Consider the following 14,219-nt stretch of genomic DNA (forward strand, 5'->3'; position numbering starts at 1 on the left):
GCCAACGAAATTGATTAGCCGAATATTAGTTATTAGTTATCATAAATTACAGAATATTTGTTATTATTATCACAAATTTATTAGTTATTTAAAATAACATATCTTACATGCTTCTATAATTATAATTATCTTCTTAATTAGTTACCTCGGTTGTAGGATAACATTTATTGTAGATTGATTATTTGATGCATGTAAAAATCAAATTGTATGAATATTATTTAATGTAGAATTCTTCATAGGAGAACACACATATGCAACTTTCTTAGTCTAATATAATATTAGCCTAGGTTACGATCCTATCATAGTTTTATCCAAAATCCCTAGCCTCTTGGTTTTGCAAGACTATCCGATTTTTGCTCCTTGTTTCTTTTGTGATTTCACTCTTGTGTTTACCTTTTTTTCCGTAGCCTTATTGTCTAGTGACAAGTATGATGTCTTATTCATTCGCCTCAATTGCAAGAACTATTATGCATGGGTATTCCAGTTTCAAATATTTGTCAAAGATAATTAAGAACCTTTGGGGTCATGTTGATGACACCAATTCTGTTCCTAACAAAGAAAACCAGCCAAACAAATATGTTGTGTGGGAAGTCAAGGAAACCAAGTTATGACATGGATCATAGGCTCTGTTGATCCTCATATTGTTTTCGATCTCCGACCATTCATCACTGTAGCTAAGATGTGGACCTATCTCAAGAAGATTTATAGTCAAAATAATACTACTAGAAGGTTCCAACTGGAACATGAAATTTCCATATTTTAATAGGATAATCTCTCAATTTCTGAATTCTATTCTCAATTCATGAATATTTGGGTTGAATACACTCACATTGTCTATAAAAATTTGTCAAATGAAGGTCAAATTATAGTGCAACAAGTTCATGAGACTACAAAAAGAGATCAATAATTTTTTATGAAATTGTAATCTGATTTTGAGGATATTCAGTATGATCTCATGAATAAACACATGACTTGTCATATCATTAGTTAGTGTTGTTTCTTGGGAGAGAAAAAAATTAAAAATATCATTAAAGAAAGTGTACAGAGACAAAAAATGTGAATAATTTAGTTTAGGGATTAAAAGTGAATATTTTGATAAAAAAAAGGGGAAAAAAATATGTAACCCATTTTTATAAACTACATCCAACTTATTAAAATTCTTTATATTTATTTGAGATGCTATACATTCAAAATATGACCATTCATATTTTTCAATTTTGATCTTATTTGGGATCGTTTATCAGCTAAAATTAAGATCGGTCCTGTTTGGCTTCAATTCTTTAAAATTATTATTTCATATTGGGTTTCAGATTCTTTCATAAAACATTATCTTATGTCTTATGTTTTTTTTTAATTAGGGATATTTTTGTAATTTCCTAAACTTAGGGTTAACTTGTAATTATTTTAAATCTAAGAGAAGTAGTAAATAACTATTATACTATTTTTTTAATAAAAAAATCAAAACTAATTCTTTATTGCCTAAGTTTGGAAAAGTTACACCATGTACTAATCTATAATATTAGTAAGGTGAATTATAGATTAATTTATGAAAGTTAGTTGTTAATAGAAGAAATTAAATATACTTTTATATATATATATATATATATATATATATATATATATATATATATATATATATATATATATATATTAGGAATACTTAAGTTGGACTTCAAACCTTATCAAATTGACACACAAAATTCAAAAAGAAAAAAAATACAACAACAAATACAAGTTTCTATTTTTTTTAAAAAAAATCAAAATTGAGTTTAATTTGTGTTTGCGTGTATGAGAGTACATTAATTTAAAAATAATAAGAAAACTTATTTTTACGCATCTCAATATTTTGTTTACCTTTACTTCTTTAACCCGTATTCTCTTGTATAGAACATTGGTACTTAGTATTTTTCTTTATCTTTAAAAAAATAGCTATAGCTTTGCCTAAAAGATAGATAATGGTCTGAATGGAAGAGAAGAAAGAGATGGTAAAATGAGAGTTATACCCGTAATGAACCTATTATCGCAAAACCCCCTATTAAACTATTGGGGCCAAACAAATTAAAGTGTCCAAAAAGTAAAAAATTTGTATAATTGTAAAACCGTGAAGTTGGTTAAGTTTTTAGGCAAAGAACAAACAAGATCATGACCTAGACTTTCAATAATACACTAACAAAAAAAAATATGGGTCTAGGTACTCCCCCTGTCCCCCATCTAGCTAGGTTGATTCCCGGTGTCCTTAATTACTCTGATATAGATGATATATCGAGCAAGAAAGAAGAAGAAGAATCTAATCCAAGGAAAGTGATATCCAGCTTTATCAAAACGCAATAATTTGTTAATGCGAAAACAATGCTCCATTCAGTCCAAACGGGAGAACCGGAGAACATAGGCTTCCAACAAAAATGGCATTGAAATAAAATATGTAAATCCTTCATCTTGTCTTACTTTTATTTAGTGCAATTTATTAAATGTTTTTTTTTTGTCATTTTATCTATACATTTATTAAATATTAGGATTGGATATGCAACCCATTTGTGAATAAACTTTTAATTTGTACAAGACAAGGAAACCATTAGAGGAAAAAGATTCTTATATTATAGAGGAATATCTAATTATCACTATTGCACTTTATTTTTTTCCTCTATTTTTTATTTATATTTTTAAAGAATAATAATAATTTTTTATTTATCTGTCTTTTTAAAAATTTAAGTTGACAAGGATTTTAGCTTGTTCATTATAGAAAATAAATTTTTAGTTTATATAATTAAAATTTATAATACATAAATATTTTTGCACATATAAATTATATTTTAGATTTATAGTAAATAATCTATATTTGATGCAATGTCATTTTTAATTATTAGTAATTTCTTTTAAAATAGTATTGAAATTCAAGATAGAATTAAAAATATTAAAAATGATAGAATGAAAGAGTTAAAAGGATAAGAAAAATCTCTAAAAAATGCTCTTATCAAAGAAAAACAATTAAAAATGTTCTTTATAAAGAATAACAATTAAAAATGCTCTCATTCAAGATATCTATTCTAACTTATATATAAAAATAAATACTAATTATTATCTTTTTAGCTATATACCTTTATCTCTAGTTTATTTTTAAGATATTTTATCCACTTTTTTAAAATGATATTGAATATTTACACTATCAGTATATTATAATTGTGTTTTAAAAATAATTTAATATTAAATAAGATATTAATTATGTTTTTATTTATATATTATCTTTTAAAGAATTGATAAATAAAATAAAAATAATAGAGAGAATCTTTGTTTTGAGCATAGAGGGTTGTTATTGGTTGCATGCATATATGTAGGTGAGTTTCAAGCCGTGAGTTATATTCTCTTTTCTTCTAATTATTTGGTAGGTGGCTTGAACTATATATTAAAGTTTGAATTTTCTATGCATGAATTGTCCTCCTAAACGATCCATCTTGGTAATGTGTTCACGGGAGTGAGTATGGGGTGAAAAGCATTATACCATTGTTTTGAATAAGAGACAAAGTTCAATTTCGGAAATGATTCTTTCAAGTGAACAATACTTTTGACTTGATTATTCTTCTGTTTCTTTTTGAATGGTACTAGGGTCTAATCATAGAGGTAACTTTGGATAATTCATCATAATACGATTGTGAGATCACATAATAAAGCCAAACACTAATTCTGCCTTAAGCTGGCAAAGTGGCAAATTTTATTGATTTGAAATATCATGAAGTTAATGAAAGAGAATAATCAAGTACACAGACATCTCAATATAAACCTCTATTTTATAGCCTTATTCAAAGCAACATGAAATGTGGTAGAGGATTATCTGGAGTAGAATCATATAGTTGAAGACTCAATGTTTTTCGATGCTTATTATTCTTATTGTGTACATTTTTCCTAGCCTCCACTACTAACTAAACGATTGGAGTGCTTTATTAATCTTTTTCAATTTACTTTATTCTTTATTATTGTGTATGAAATTTAAATAAAGATTCCTAGTTATATCACCAACGTGAGCAAAGCATTTTAGTATCTTCTGACCAAATTTCGTCCATGACCTCACGTTTTGGTGGGATTCGACCTTACAAATATTGTTTTGTTTTTTTACACACGTTGCCATCCCACAAGGAGAGCAGATCCATAAAATTGAGCCCAATCAAATATGCAGTTGGGTAGCAAGTCTTTTTTTTACTGTGTCCTACCATACTACTCCCAAATCTAGTTTCTTTTGACAAAAAGAATAAAAAATGTTATATCTTTTTACTATCTTGTTGGAATATCTTCTTACTAATTCTTCTTGTAAATTCTTTTACTCACTTATTGACACGTCATTTCTTTAACTTCTAAAAGCATTTAATACTTCTGATTCTCCTTTTAAAAATAAAAACAAATTTACCCTCTTTATAGGACTCACTTTTTAATATACTTTACACAATTTAGTTTTTTCTTTTCAAAATATAATTATCATGTCGCTGGATTGAAGAATTTTTAAGATAAGAATGTTTTTAATAGTGAAATATCAGAACCACGTTTTAAAATTGATATATCTCAGATATATCGTCAAAGGTTACATGACCCCCTTTTTCTTTTTGTTGTTATTCATTATAGTTACAAAGCATATCCAAAATACAATAATTTCTAATATCAGTATCAAATAAATTATGATATTAACGAGAAGTCATGGAGTTAAGTTGTAATCAACCATTGGAGTGTGGGTTCGAACGCGTCATTAAATAGGGAAAAGAAGAAGAAGAAAAAAAACTAGCAATCCATCATACAGATTGTCTGTGAAAGCAAACAAAAAAAGGAAGTTTTTTTCTAGAGAGAAATGAGGTGCGAATATGTAATGTGTATTCAATACTACTTCAGCATGATGTTAAAGAAATGTCTTTTTCAAATACCATTATGTTCAGATCAGTAGATTTGAAGAAGAAAAGTTAAACAGTCAGAATTATGTCATTAATGTTTCACGAATATAACAAGTGTAATATGTCAAATTTAATTGGGAAGACAAGTAGAGGATTATAGAAAAATTAAAACTTATCTTTTACTAGTAACCAAAAAAAACTTATCTTTTACTTACTCAGATTCTATGTGTTGAGGAGCTTCCATTATGCCAGATGTAACACCGGTGGCCAATTGTTTTCCTTAATGAATTTTCATCTGCTCTTTCATAAAAGAAAATTCTTTGGTCCTTCAAAAGAGTCCCAAATAACAATTTGTATCATTCACACAAACAAGGTATATATATATATATATATATATATACTTATGATCTAATAGCTACATTCTGCGATTTTATTACCTTTGTCCGCACCTATATATACTTCCCTAGTTACACTCCAATATTACAAATGATACAACACAACAGACTTAAGTTGATTGAGTCTTCTGTGTGGCTACTTCTTCTGCATGGCGAGAACTTCTCTGCCAAAACTTGAAATTGAGATCTCTTCCTTCCAACATCTTCTCCACTTCTTCCATTGGAAGTCCTTTGGTTTCTGGCACGAAAATAATAACAAAGATAATAGCAGCTATGGTGATGAATATAAATATCATAAATGTCCATGAGGTCCCAATAGCTTGTGTCAAGGATAGGAAGGACTGAGCAACAATAAGATTTGAGACCCAATTGGATGTAGATGCCATTCCTCCACATATTCCTCGATACCTTAAGGGATAAATTTCAGAATTGACAACCCATGGCACAGTTCCCATCCCAGGTGAGAAGAATATGATGTAGAGTGCAAGGCCTACTATTGCAAGCCATCCAAATTTACTAGGACATCCCCTGGTGTACCATAGTCTATCTTCTTTATGGCACTGATCTTTTGTGGTGTCACTGGAGATCAAACATGCCCCAGGTAAGAGCTGCACACAATAGGTCCAAGTGTTGCAACTCAATAATAAAGATTATAGCATTTTTTTGGATAAATAAACAACCTAGTTCCTAGAATTCACCTATATAACTATGAGTTTTTTTCTGTCTTGAATTTACCCAACTTTAAATTAATTTAATCCTTCTTAGGGATTAAAATGAGACAAAAAAAAATGACTAAGTTGATACAAGTTTTTTAAGTGTACAAAATCGCATTTAACTTAAAACTTATTACCTCATGTATACTATTCAGACCTCTGTCATTAGGCTGATCCTAGTGGGTGCATTTTGATATAAGTTTTGTAATATTGGTGACTAACTCATAATGAATAAATAAATTCAAGTAATAAGTTGCAAGGGAGAATAATTTCATGATCTAATTAGCTTATTCGCCAATACGATAAACAAATTCATATAATAACAGGACAAGTTTACCTTATTGGCTCCAGAAGCACAAAAGCCACACTCTGGAGAAGCCTTTAGGCACTTCATGCAATCCCATCCACCTGGGTTCACAGCTGAATGGTAATCCGGGCAAGTGTTATTGAAGTGAGAGGTTTCAAGTGCACTAACCATTGGGGAGTGTGTTGTACTCTGATGGAACACAACTGTTAGAACAACAAGGGAAAACACAACACCACACAAACTGAACAACACAAGCTTTTTCCTTCCTGTTCTGTCTATGAAGTATATACTCAAAATAGAACCAAATGCATTAAGACCAGATGTGATTAGTGACAGAAGAAGTGCTGTTCTATTTGATGCAAAACCAGCTAACTGAACTATGGTGGGGCTGTAGTACATCACAGTGTTGATCCCCACAAACTGCTGGAAAATTTGAAGGCCCATTCCTGCATACAAACCTCTTCTCACAGTTTTAGTTTTCAGCATTTTGACTATGCTGACCTTATCTGAGGCCTCTGCTTCCTTGATTTCTATTTCAACTGATTCCTTCAAAGTATTAATTTCTGCTTCAACTTCTTGGGGTGGATAAATCTTCCTTAAAATTGCTTTACCCTCTTCTTCTCTTCCCTATTATTCAATAGAAAGCCAAAAAAGAAAGGCAAGAAATGATACAGCTATTGTATGAAAAAAAAAATTGACTGCATACAATTATGAATTATGATAGATGGTGGTACCTTTCGGAACAGCCAACGCGGTGATTCTGGCAGCATCATCATTAATACGATTTGTATCAGGGCTGGTACTGCTGCTACTCCTAGCATCCATCTCCATGTTCCTGGTGCCTGAAATAATGATCATCAAACGATTCAGGTATACGACATTAGTTTGGACCAATAATCTATTCTATATAATAATGTATTTAAAAGTTGAAATAAGTGTAATCATCTCAAAAGAATATGAATGAATCGTATATAGATACATACATTCAAGATGTATCAAATGAGAGAACCTTTTTTATGTGAGACTGAGAAATAAAAAGAGTTTAATGCTGAATTGGTGATGCGCTTAATTTTACATTGTAATACAATCACAAATAATTATTAACGTGAATTTTAAGGTAATTTAATAAAAATCAACAAAATTATTGTAAAGGATGGTTTATGACCGGATAACAATGCAAAACTAGTGCATGGTCTTTTTCTCAAATAGATATTAATCATTAGTTCTTGTAGTTAATGGTCAAAATATTTTAATCATAACCATTCATACATGGTTATATGGCTCAAATTCTTTTGAATAGATACATCTTTATACTTAAATGTGTGTGCATGCATGCATGTGAAGTTAAACATACTATATAGTATATATCACAATGTTAACAACAAAAGCAGTGAAGAGATGAGGCATAGTTTCTCACTTTTGTGAAGGCCAAGTTGATGAGGTAGGAGAGGAATTGTCCTCCAGTAATGAGAAAGCCATTGAGACTAACTAAAGCTCCTCGAACTCTGGTTGGAGAAGCTTCAGAGATGTATAAGGGGGATGCCATTGAAGCCATTCCAACACCAAGGCCAACGAAAACTCGACCAACAATGAGAATAGATGGATTGGTAGCGGCAGCCATGACAGCAGAACCAATAAAGAAGAGTGTGTCTGCAAGAAGGATAGCTTTTCTCCTTCCAAATCGATCGTTGATCCATCCACCAACTGCAGCTCCTATGATTGCTCCAGCAAGAGCCATGCTCACTATGGCTTCCTATATTATTAAACATCATTTTTCTTTAGTTTACTTTTTTCTGTGGTCTTAACAAAAGTAATTTAAAATTATTGAATCGAGTAACATTATATATTTCTATGTAATTTTTTATTATTAATATAGTGTATAGGAAGATTAGTAAAAAGATGTTTTGCCATTTAGTGTGTCTATGCAGTTTAAAGCTTGTTAAATGGAGAAACACATTTTCAGGGCACCAGATTTTCAGTGCTTTGCCAATTGCCATACTCACTATGGTCTTATTGAGATAAGTGTCGGTTACATTGAATCTAAGACCTCCTTAATCATTACAACTAATAGTCATATGTTAGAAATTAAAACAAATAGTTTGATTTATGAGAAAATTTATTATAAAAATCAATAAAAATATTTTTTATATATTATGATTAAGTGATAATATAAAATTACTTTACACTGTATAGCCCTATTTTTTTTTCTTAAAAAAATTAGATAAACTATTAGTATTAACTCTAAATCATAGTTGTTCTCTTTCATAACTACCCTTATAGTATTCCATAATATCAGAACAACATAGAGTATATGATAGAGATCGAAATTGGCACGTTTTAGGGTGGAAAAAATTGTGCCTACTTTGGAACTGCCGGGACCATACCTTTGGTACACCGACTTAATGTTTAGAACATTAGAGTAGAGCCTGATAGAGGCCTAAACTTCCATAACTAATACCAGCCGAGATGGTAAACATGAAAGCAACTATGATTTGTTTACATAAAAGGAAAATAATTCATATAAAAGTTTTTTTTTAAAAATCATATATAACTTCTGAACCTTAAACAATACATGAGAAATTATGCTCATACAATATAGATATAGATACACACACGGTGTTATGTTACTATACATACAAATTGTGACTCCGCGGGTAACTTTCTTTCTTTATATATTTTAATGTGTGTCGTTAATTGCTATAGCATATCTTTAAGAAAATTAAAAATATCAAATGAATAATAAAAGCATTTCATTTTTTAACAATTCAAGAAGAAAATTTTTACTTTCAATATTACTAGGAATATTTATATGATTGTTATCTTTTTTACCAGACACAAAAAAAAAAAAACCCTTTGTTATCTAAATAATTGTATGTAATTAGGTGACACCTGAACACAATATTCAAACATAGCTAGTATTTTTTTTTATTTCATAGGAAACATCGTTATCGCCAAGATGTGAAGAGTTTGCATAAAAACCAAATAATTACTTAAAAAATAATTCTTTCAGTTTCAGAATGGACCCTATTTTTTGTACACAAGTAGAGTCATGTGGTGCTGGGCTCCAGGCCAAGGTAAGGGGCATTATTGTCAAGTTACTTGTGAAAAAAATAGAATTGAAGGATGGTAGAGGTTATTGGCATATCCTTGGAAATGAACAGTACCTGAAGCCAAGTCTTGCTATCCACTTCTTTGAAATCATCTCTGATATATAAAAGAGCCCCAGAAATCACTCCTACACATAAATGGGTGTTTTATATGTGAATTAAAAGCAGAGAGTGGTTAGAAGGTGATAGAGGTTATGAAAGTTACCAGTGTCATAGCCAAAGAGAAGGCCACCAATTCCAGCAGAAAAAGCAAGGCGAAGAACGTAAGGATTTTTCCATGACAGAGACAAGCATTCTCTGAAAGCAGAGACATCAACTTCTACTCCTCCTCCTTCCATTTTGTCTTCTTCTTGTTCTAATGTTGAACAACACAATCAACCTCAACTATGCTTGTTCTCTTTCTCTCCAAACACACAATATCATTAGCAAAAAGGTGAAGAGACTGCAGAGAAAATTGTCAAAAGAAAATATAAATTGGTCAAATTAGCGAATGCGTCATGGGAGAAGTCAAGATATGTGTGATGGGAGCTGGATTTATAGAGGAAAATGATTAGGATGACTATGGAATCATTGGCAAATTTAAAAGGTCAACAAGTATTGGTCAAGACAATAAAACTTAAAAAGTTTTCATTAGAAAAATAAAAGTATTTACAATAATTAAAATACTACCTCTGTTATTATATGTTCAAAGATAAGTACATTTTTTTCTTGAATATTAAAAACATATGCTCACTTTAAGTATATTAATTGCTATTTTTTTTCATACACTTATTTATTGTAAAGATTATTAATGAAATAAGTCATATTTAATAATGAAAAAAGTTATTCCTTACAAAATGAATAATATTATTAAATATGATCGTAAATCAATTAATTCAATGAGTATTTTTGAAATAAAATTTAAAGTAATGATATCATTAATTAAAAATAGTTAACTTAATTAGTTTTATTGGTCTTGATAAATTAATTGCTTGTTTCTTATAAATAGGAACAAAGATACATTTAATAAGAAAACATTTATTTTACTAGAGGTTGAAAATATTAAAACTTTATTAGCAAATGGTTGGTGTGAATGAAGCTATAAAGCTGAGTTCTAATCTTTTATTTAAACTTTGAATTCAATGTTGATGCATACTTTGCATGATATGATAATCCAAAAATATTATTTTTGAGTCATCATAATATAATATTTATGTAAAGTATAATATAATATTTATGTAAAGTATTCAAGTGTTTTGTTGATCATGGATCTTTATTGATATATCCCATCTATTATTAATGGTAAGATTTCTATTTTTAATCACATTTTTTTATTCATAGACTTAAATTTTAGACTTAAAAGATGTAAGTTGATTTACTCAAACCACACATGCTAATAAAATATTTAATCATTTTACAAGCATTCAATAAAATGTATTTATTATTTCTTTTAAATCGATGTATTGATTATCATTTATTTGAGAATTAAATGTTTTTAATTTTTTAAAATATTATAACGTATTTTCTAAAATATTTATTTTTGTTTCTTAACCATCCTTAATAAATCTAAAAAATTATAAAAGGGATATTAAAATTGAGTTAAAAAGAGGATAAAACAAATTAGAATAATTTATGTGGAAATTACCAGTGATAAGTCAAAGTCTACCCCTACTATCTTATGCATTCTTATCGTAGACGGCGGGGACCTAAGGTAGCATCGAGCATTGACACCACATACTTTCTTGATTTTTTTGAAATACAATTCATCGTACTACCAATTTTAGACCATTAAAAAAGTTGAATTCGGATTTATACAAATTTTACATTGCAAGAAAATATATTTATCATTTAATATTAAAATTATTAATATATAATGTTATAAATTCAATATTTTACATATAGAGTTTATCAGAACATCAAATTTGTGATAATACAACTCTTAAACAAATGCAATTTCTGTCTTGGCAACTAAACTTCAAATATATTATATTGTTATTACAATACTTAAGATTGGTTTTGTTTGATAGTAATGTTTCTATTAAAAGATAATGTACTGCTTTGGGTGCATCGTTTGGATTTGAGGTATTTTAAAAAAAAATTAAAGTTGTTAAGTAATTAATTATATATATAAATATATATATGTATGAAACGATTTTTATTCATCTAAATATTAAATTATAATAATATATGATATTTGTTTGTAAATATGAGTTGTGATACTTAGTTTATATCCAAAAAAACTACTGAAGCTCTGGACCTTTTAGGTTTGCATGTCATCACTCATGGACGACTAGATAGACAAAAAAAATTATGATATTCTACGAAAACAAAGACAACACTAATATACTATGGATTGATATTCCCAATGCAATAATTTGAAAACAAAGCACCAGCTTGGAGACTTGGAGTGCCTTCCCTATATAACAACGGACAACACTACATCCAGGTTGGAGTTTTTTTGAAGGATATATATAGAGATTAAAAATAGAATACAACTCCTTTTCTTTCTAGAACATAAATATCTTTTGTTAAGATAATATCATTTAAGTTTCATTTTTTTATTATAAAATATTATATTCCTCCTTTTGTAGTTTTCTTTGTGAAGATAATCTCATTCTTTTAAAACAAAACATTCAACTACCATTTATTTATTTTAATAGTCTACTATTCTTCTTATATATATATATATATATATATATATAAAACCGTAAATTGTTGATTAAATTAATACAATTATTGGAATAATATTGTCTGATCTGTGTCTCATTTGCACTATTATATACGATAGTAGATCGAGTAGTTTATTTAATTCTTATGTATAATATATCCAATAATATTAATGCATCATCCAAATCAATGGCTTAAACATATCTGTACAAGTCAAGAAAAGAGTCGCGATAGACAAGTTAGCTGACTAAAGCAGTGTGTATTAGAGTAAAATGTGCATATAAAATGAAGAGAACGAACTTGGAAAGAAAGATGAAATCACAAAAGTCCAATGTATGGGACACAATTTGATAAATCAAATATTTAAATGACAAATTACATATCACTAACACTAACACTAACGTCATTCTTGGGCTTTTAGAGTCCAATTAGACACTCACAGGTTCCATTCATCTTAAAATTCAAATGCAAGAGCAAAGCAAGCATGTGGAATTGTGGATTCTACCCAAACAGAAACAGAGGAAATCCTTAAAAACTATTTTTGGCTGGACATGTGTGTCGTGGAGCCACGTCTTTGAAGCCTAGTGTTTGTTTTGACCGAGTTTATTGAATTATCTAATAAGTAGGATATTCAAGCTCAAGGGGATTTATCCCATAAAAAGTTTATTTATTACTCTTTTTTAATAATAAAATATGTAAGGAGGAATTGAGTTTCCACGCATGATGTTGTGAAGGTTAAAGTGAGTTTTAAGACAATTTTAATATGTTTTATATTTTTTTATTAAAATTATATTTTAATTTTTTCATGTTTGAGAGTAGGGATGACAAAAAAATTCATATTCCTAGATATCTGTAAATAAAATCTATCATGGATAAATAAAAAAATACTTTAAATAAATATCCGTCATCGACGAATATAGATACTCATTAATAGATAAGATTCTAATATCATAATATATCCATGTTGGTGGATAACTGTTGTATCCATCAAATTAAAAAAAAATCCATATATATATATATATATATATATATATTATTTAAAGAGATAATTCTAGTTAATAAATCTAAGTAACACCCTAAATCACACCCTTAGCCCCCTGTCCTTCACCTTCTCAGCAGTCAACAACATCTCACCCTCTATTTTGTTCCTCTCTTCTTCAACCACGATAGGAAGCACGAACCACAACCTTTTTTATGCGAAAAAATTATTTATTTAAATTTGAAATTTCCATGATATCAAGAAAATTCATGAGTATTTTTCCAATGAATACCTTTTTTATGTGAATAAGGGGTAAGTTTTTTTTCCAATGTGGATAAGAATCATTTCTTCCGTACCCATCCTATCCATTGTCATTCTTATTTGAGAGTCATACTAAACCCAATATAATGAGAAAGTGGGCCATATTGCTATAAGATTCTCTTGCAGCCCAATCTGATCAACAAATCAGATTTTTAGCCTATGAGATGAGATTCACGGCTTTCATTTTTCTCAAACTTTGTTGCGAAAGACAAGGCTAACAATTAATTAATGTTCAGGCAAAAGACATGATATCATTATGTATTTGTCAAGATTAGAAAGAAAGGTTTTTTTCACACCCGTTGGCATGTATACACCTCAATGATAGAAAAGGAAAAATGAGAAGTAAGAAATGTAATGAATGATGTTAAAAAAAAGAGATAATTTTTTTTTAAAAAAAAGAGATAATTTTTTTTTAAAAAAAATGTAAGAAAGAAAAGTCAGAATATCAAAATTGGCAGTTCAGAAATGTCCTTTTCTTAAATATGAATCATAACTAGTTAACACTGTTGATATTCTATATATGATTTGTAAGTATCACGTAAATCATAATGCAAGTATTAAGGTTGTGACAGAAATATGGTTGTTTTCTTTAATTTTCCCAATATAAATGCTAATAAGCCTGCAATTTAACCCTCTATTTGGAGAATATTTCCCTACATCAAAGGAAAGTTAGGAAACCATATATAGTGAGTAATTCCCCCAAACTCTGACTGTCTCTCTTTCTCTCTACCTTTCCATGCCTCAAAGGTGATCTTATTGCACCAAATATAGAAATTAATAATGCATGCACATCCCTTTTCTTCTTTCCCCCAACAATATACCAAAGTAAAAACTTCAAATATTTGCAAAAAAACAACAATTTGTATACTTGATCAGCATGGCC

At 29.0% G+C, this 14,219-nt stretch overlaps 1 protein-coding gene across 2 annotated transcripts; it reads right to left on the reverse strand.

The window, feature by feature from the left end:
- Positions 1 to 5,169: 5,169 nt before the first annotated feature.
- Positions 5,170 to 9,934, reverse strand: LOC114421578 (probable inositol transporter 2). Of its 2 annotated transcripts, none has more exons than XM_028387581.1 (6): positions 9,596 to 9,934; positions 9,448 to 9,518; positions 7,701 to 8,036; positions 7,018 to 7,125; positions 6,314 to 6,910; positions 5,170 to 5,501 (listed from the first exon to the last, which is right to left on the reverse strand). In XM_028387581.1, exons 1-6 carry the CDS (start codon positions 9,726 to 9,728, stop codon positions 5,400 to 5,402), a joined length of 1,347 nt encoding a protein of 448 aa, XP_028243382.1. In that variant the 5' UTR covers positions 9,729 to 9,934; the 3' UTR covers positions 5,170 to 5,399. The 2 variants fall into 2 exon arrangements, with proteins under 2 accessions (XP_028243382.1, XP_028243381.1); XM_028387580.1 differs by having other exon boundaries at positions 5,170 to 5,871; positions 9,596 to 9,931.
- Positions 9,935 to 14,219: the final 4,285 nt, after the last annotated feature.

This window comes from Glycine soja, chromosome 8 (assembly GCF_004193775.1).
Source record: "Glycine soja cultivar W05 chromosome 8, ASM419377v2, whole genome shotgun sequence".
NCBI lineage: Eukaryota > Viridiplantae > Streptophyta > Magnoliopsida > Fabales > Fabaceae > Glycine > Glycine soja.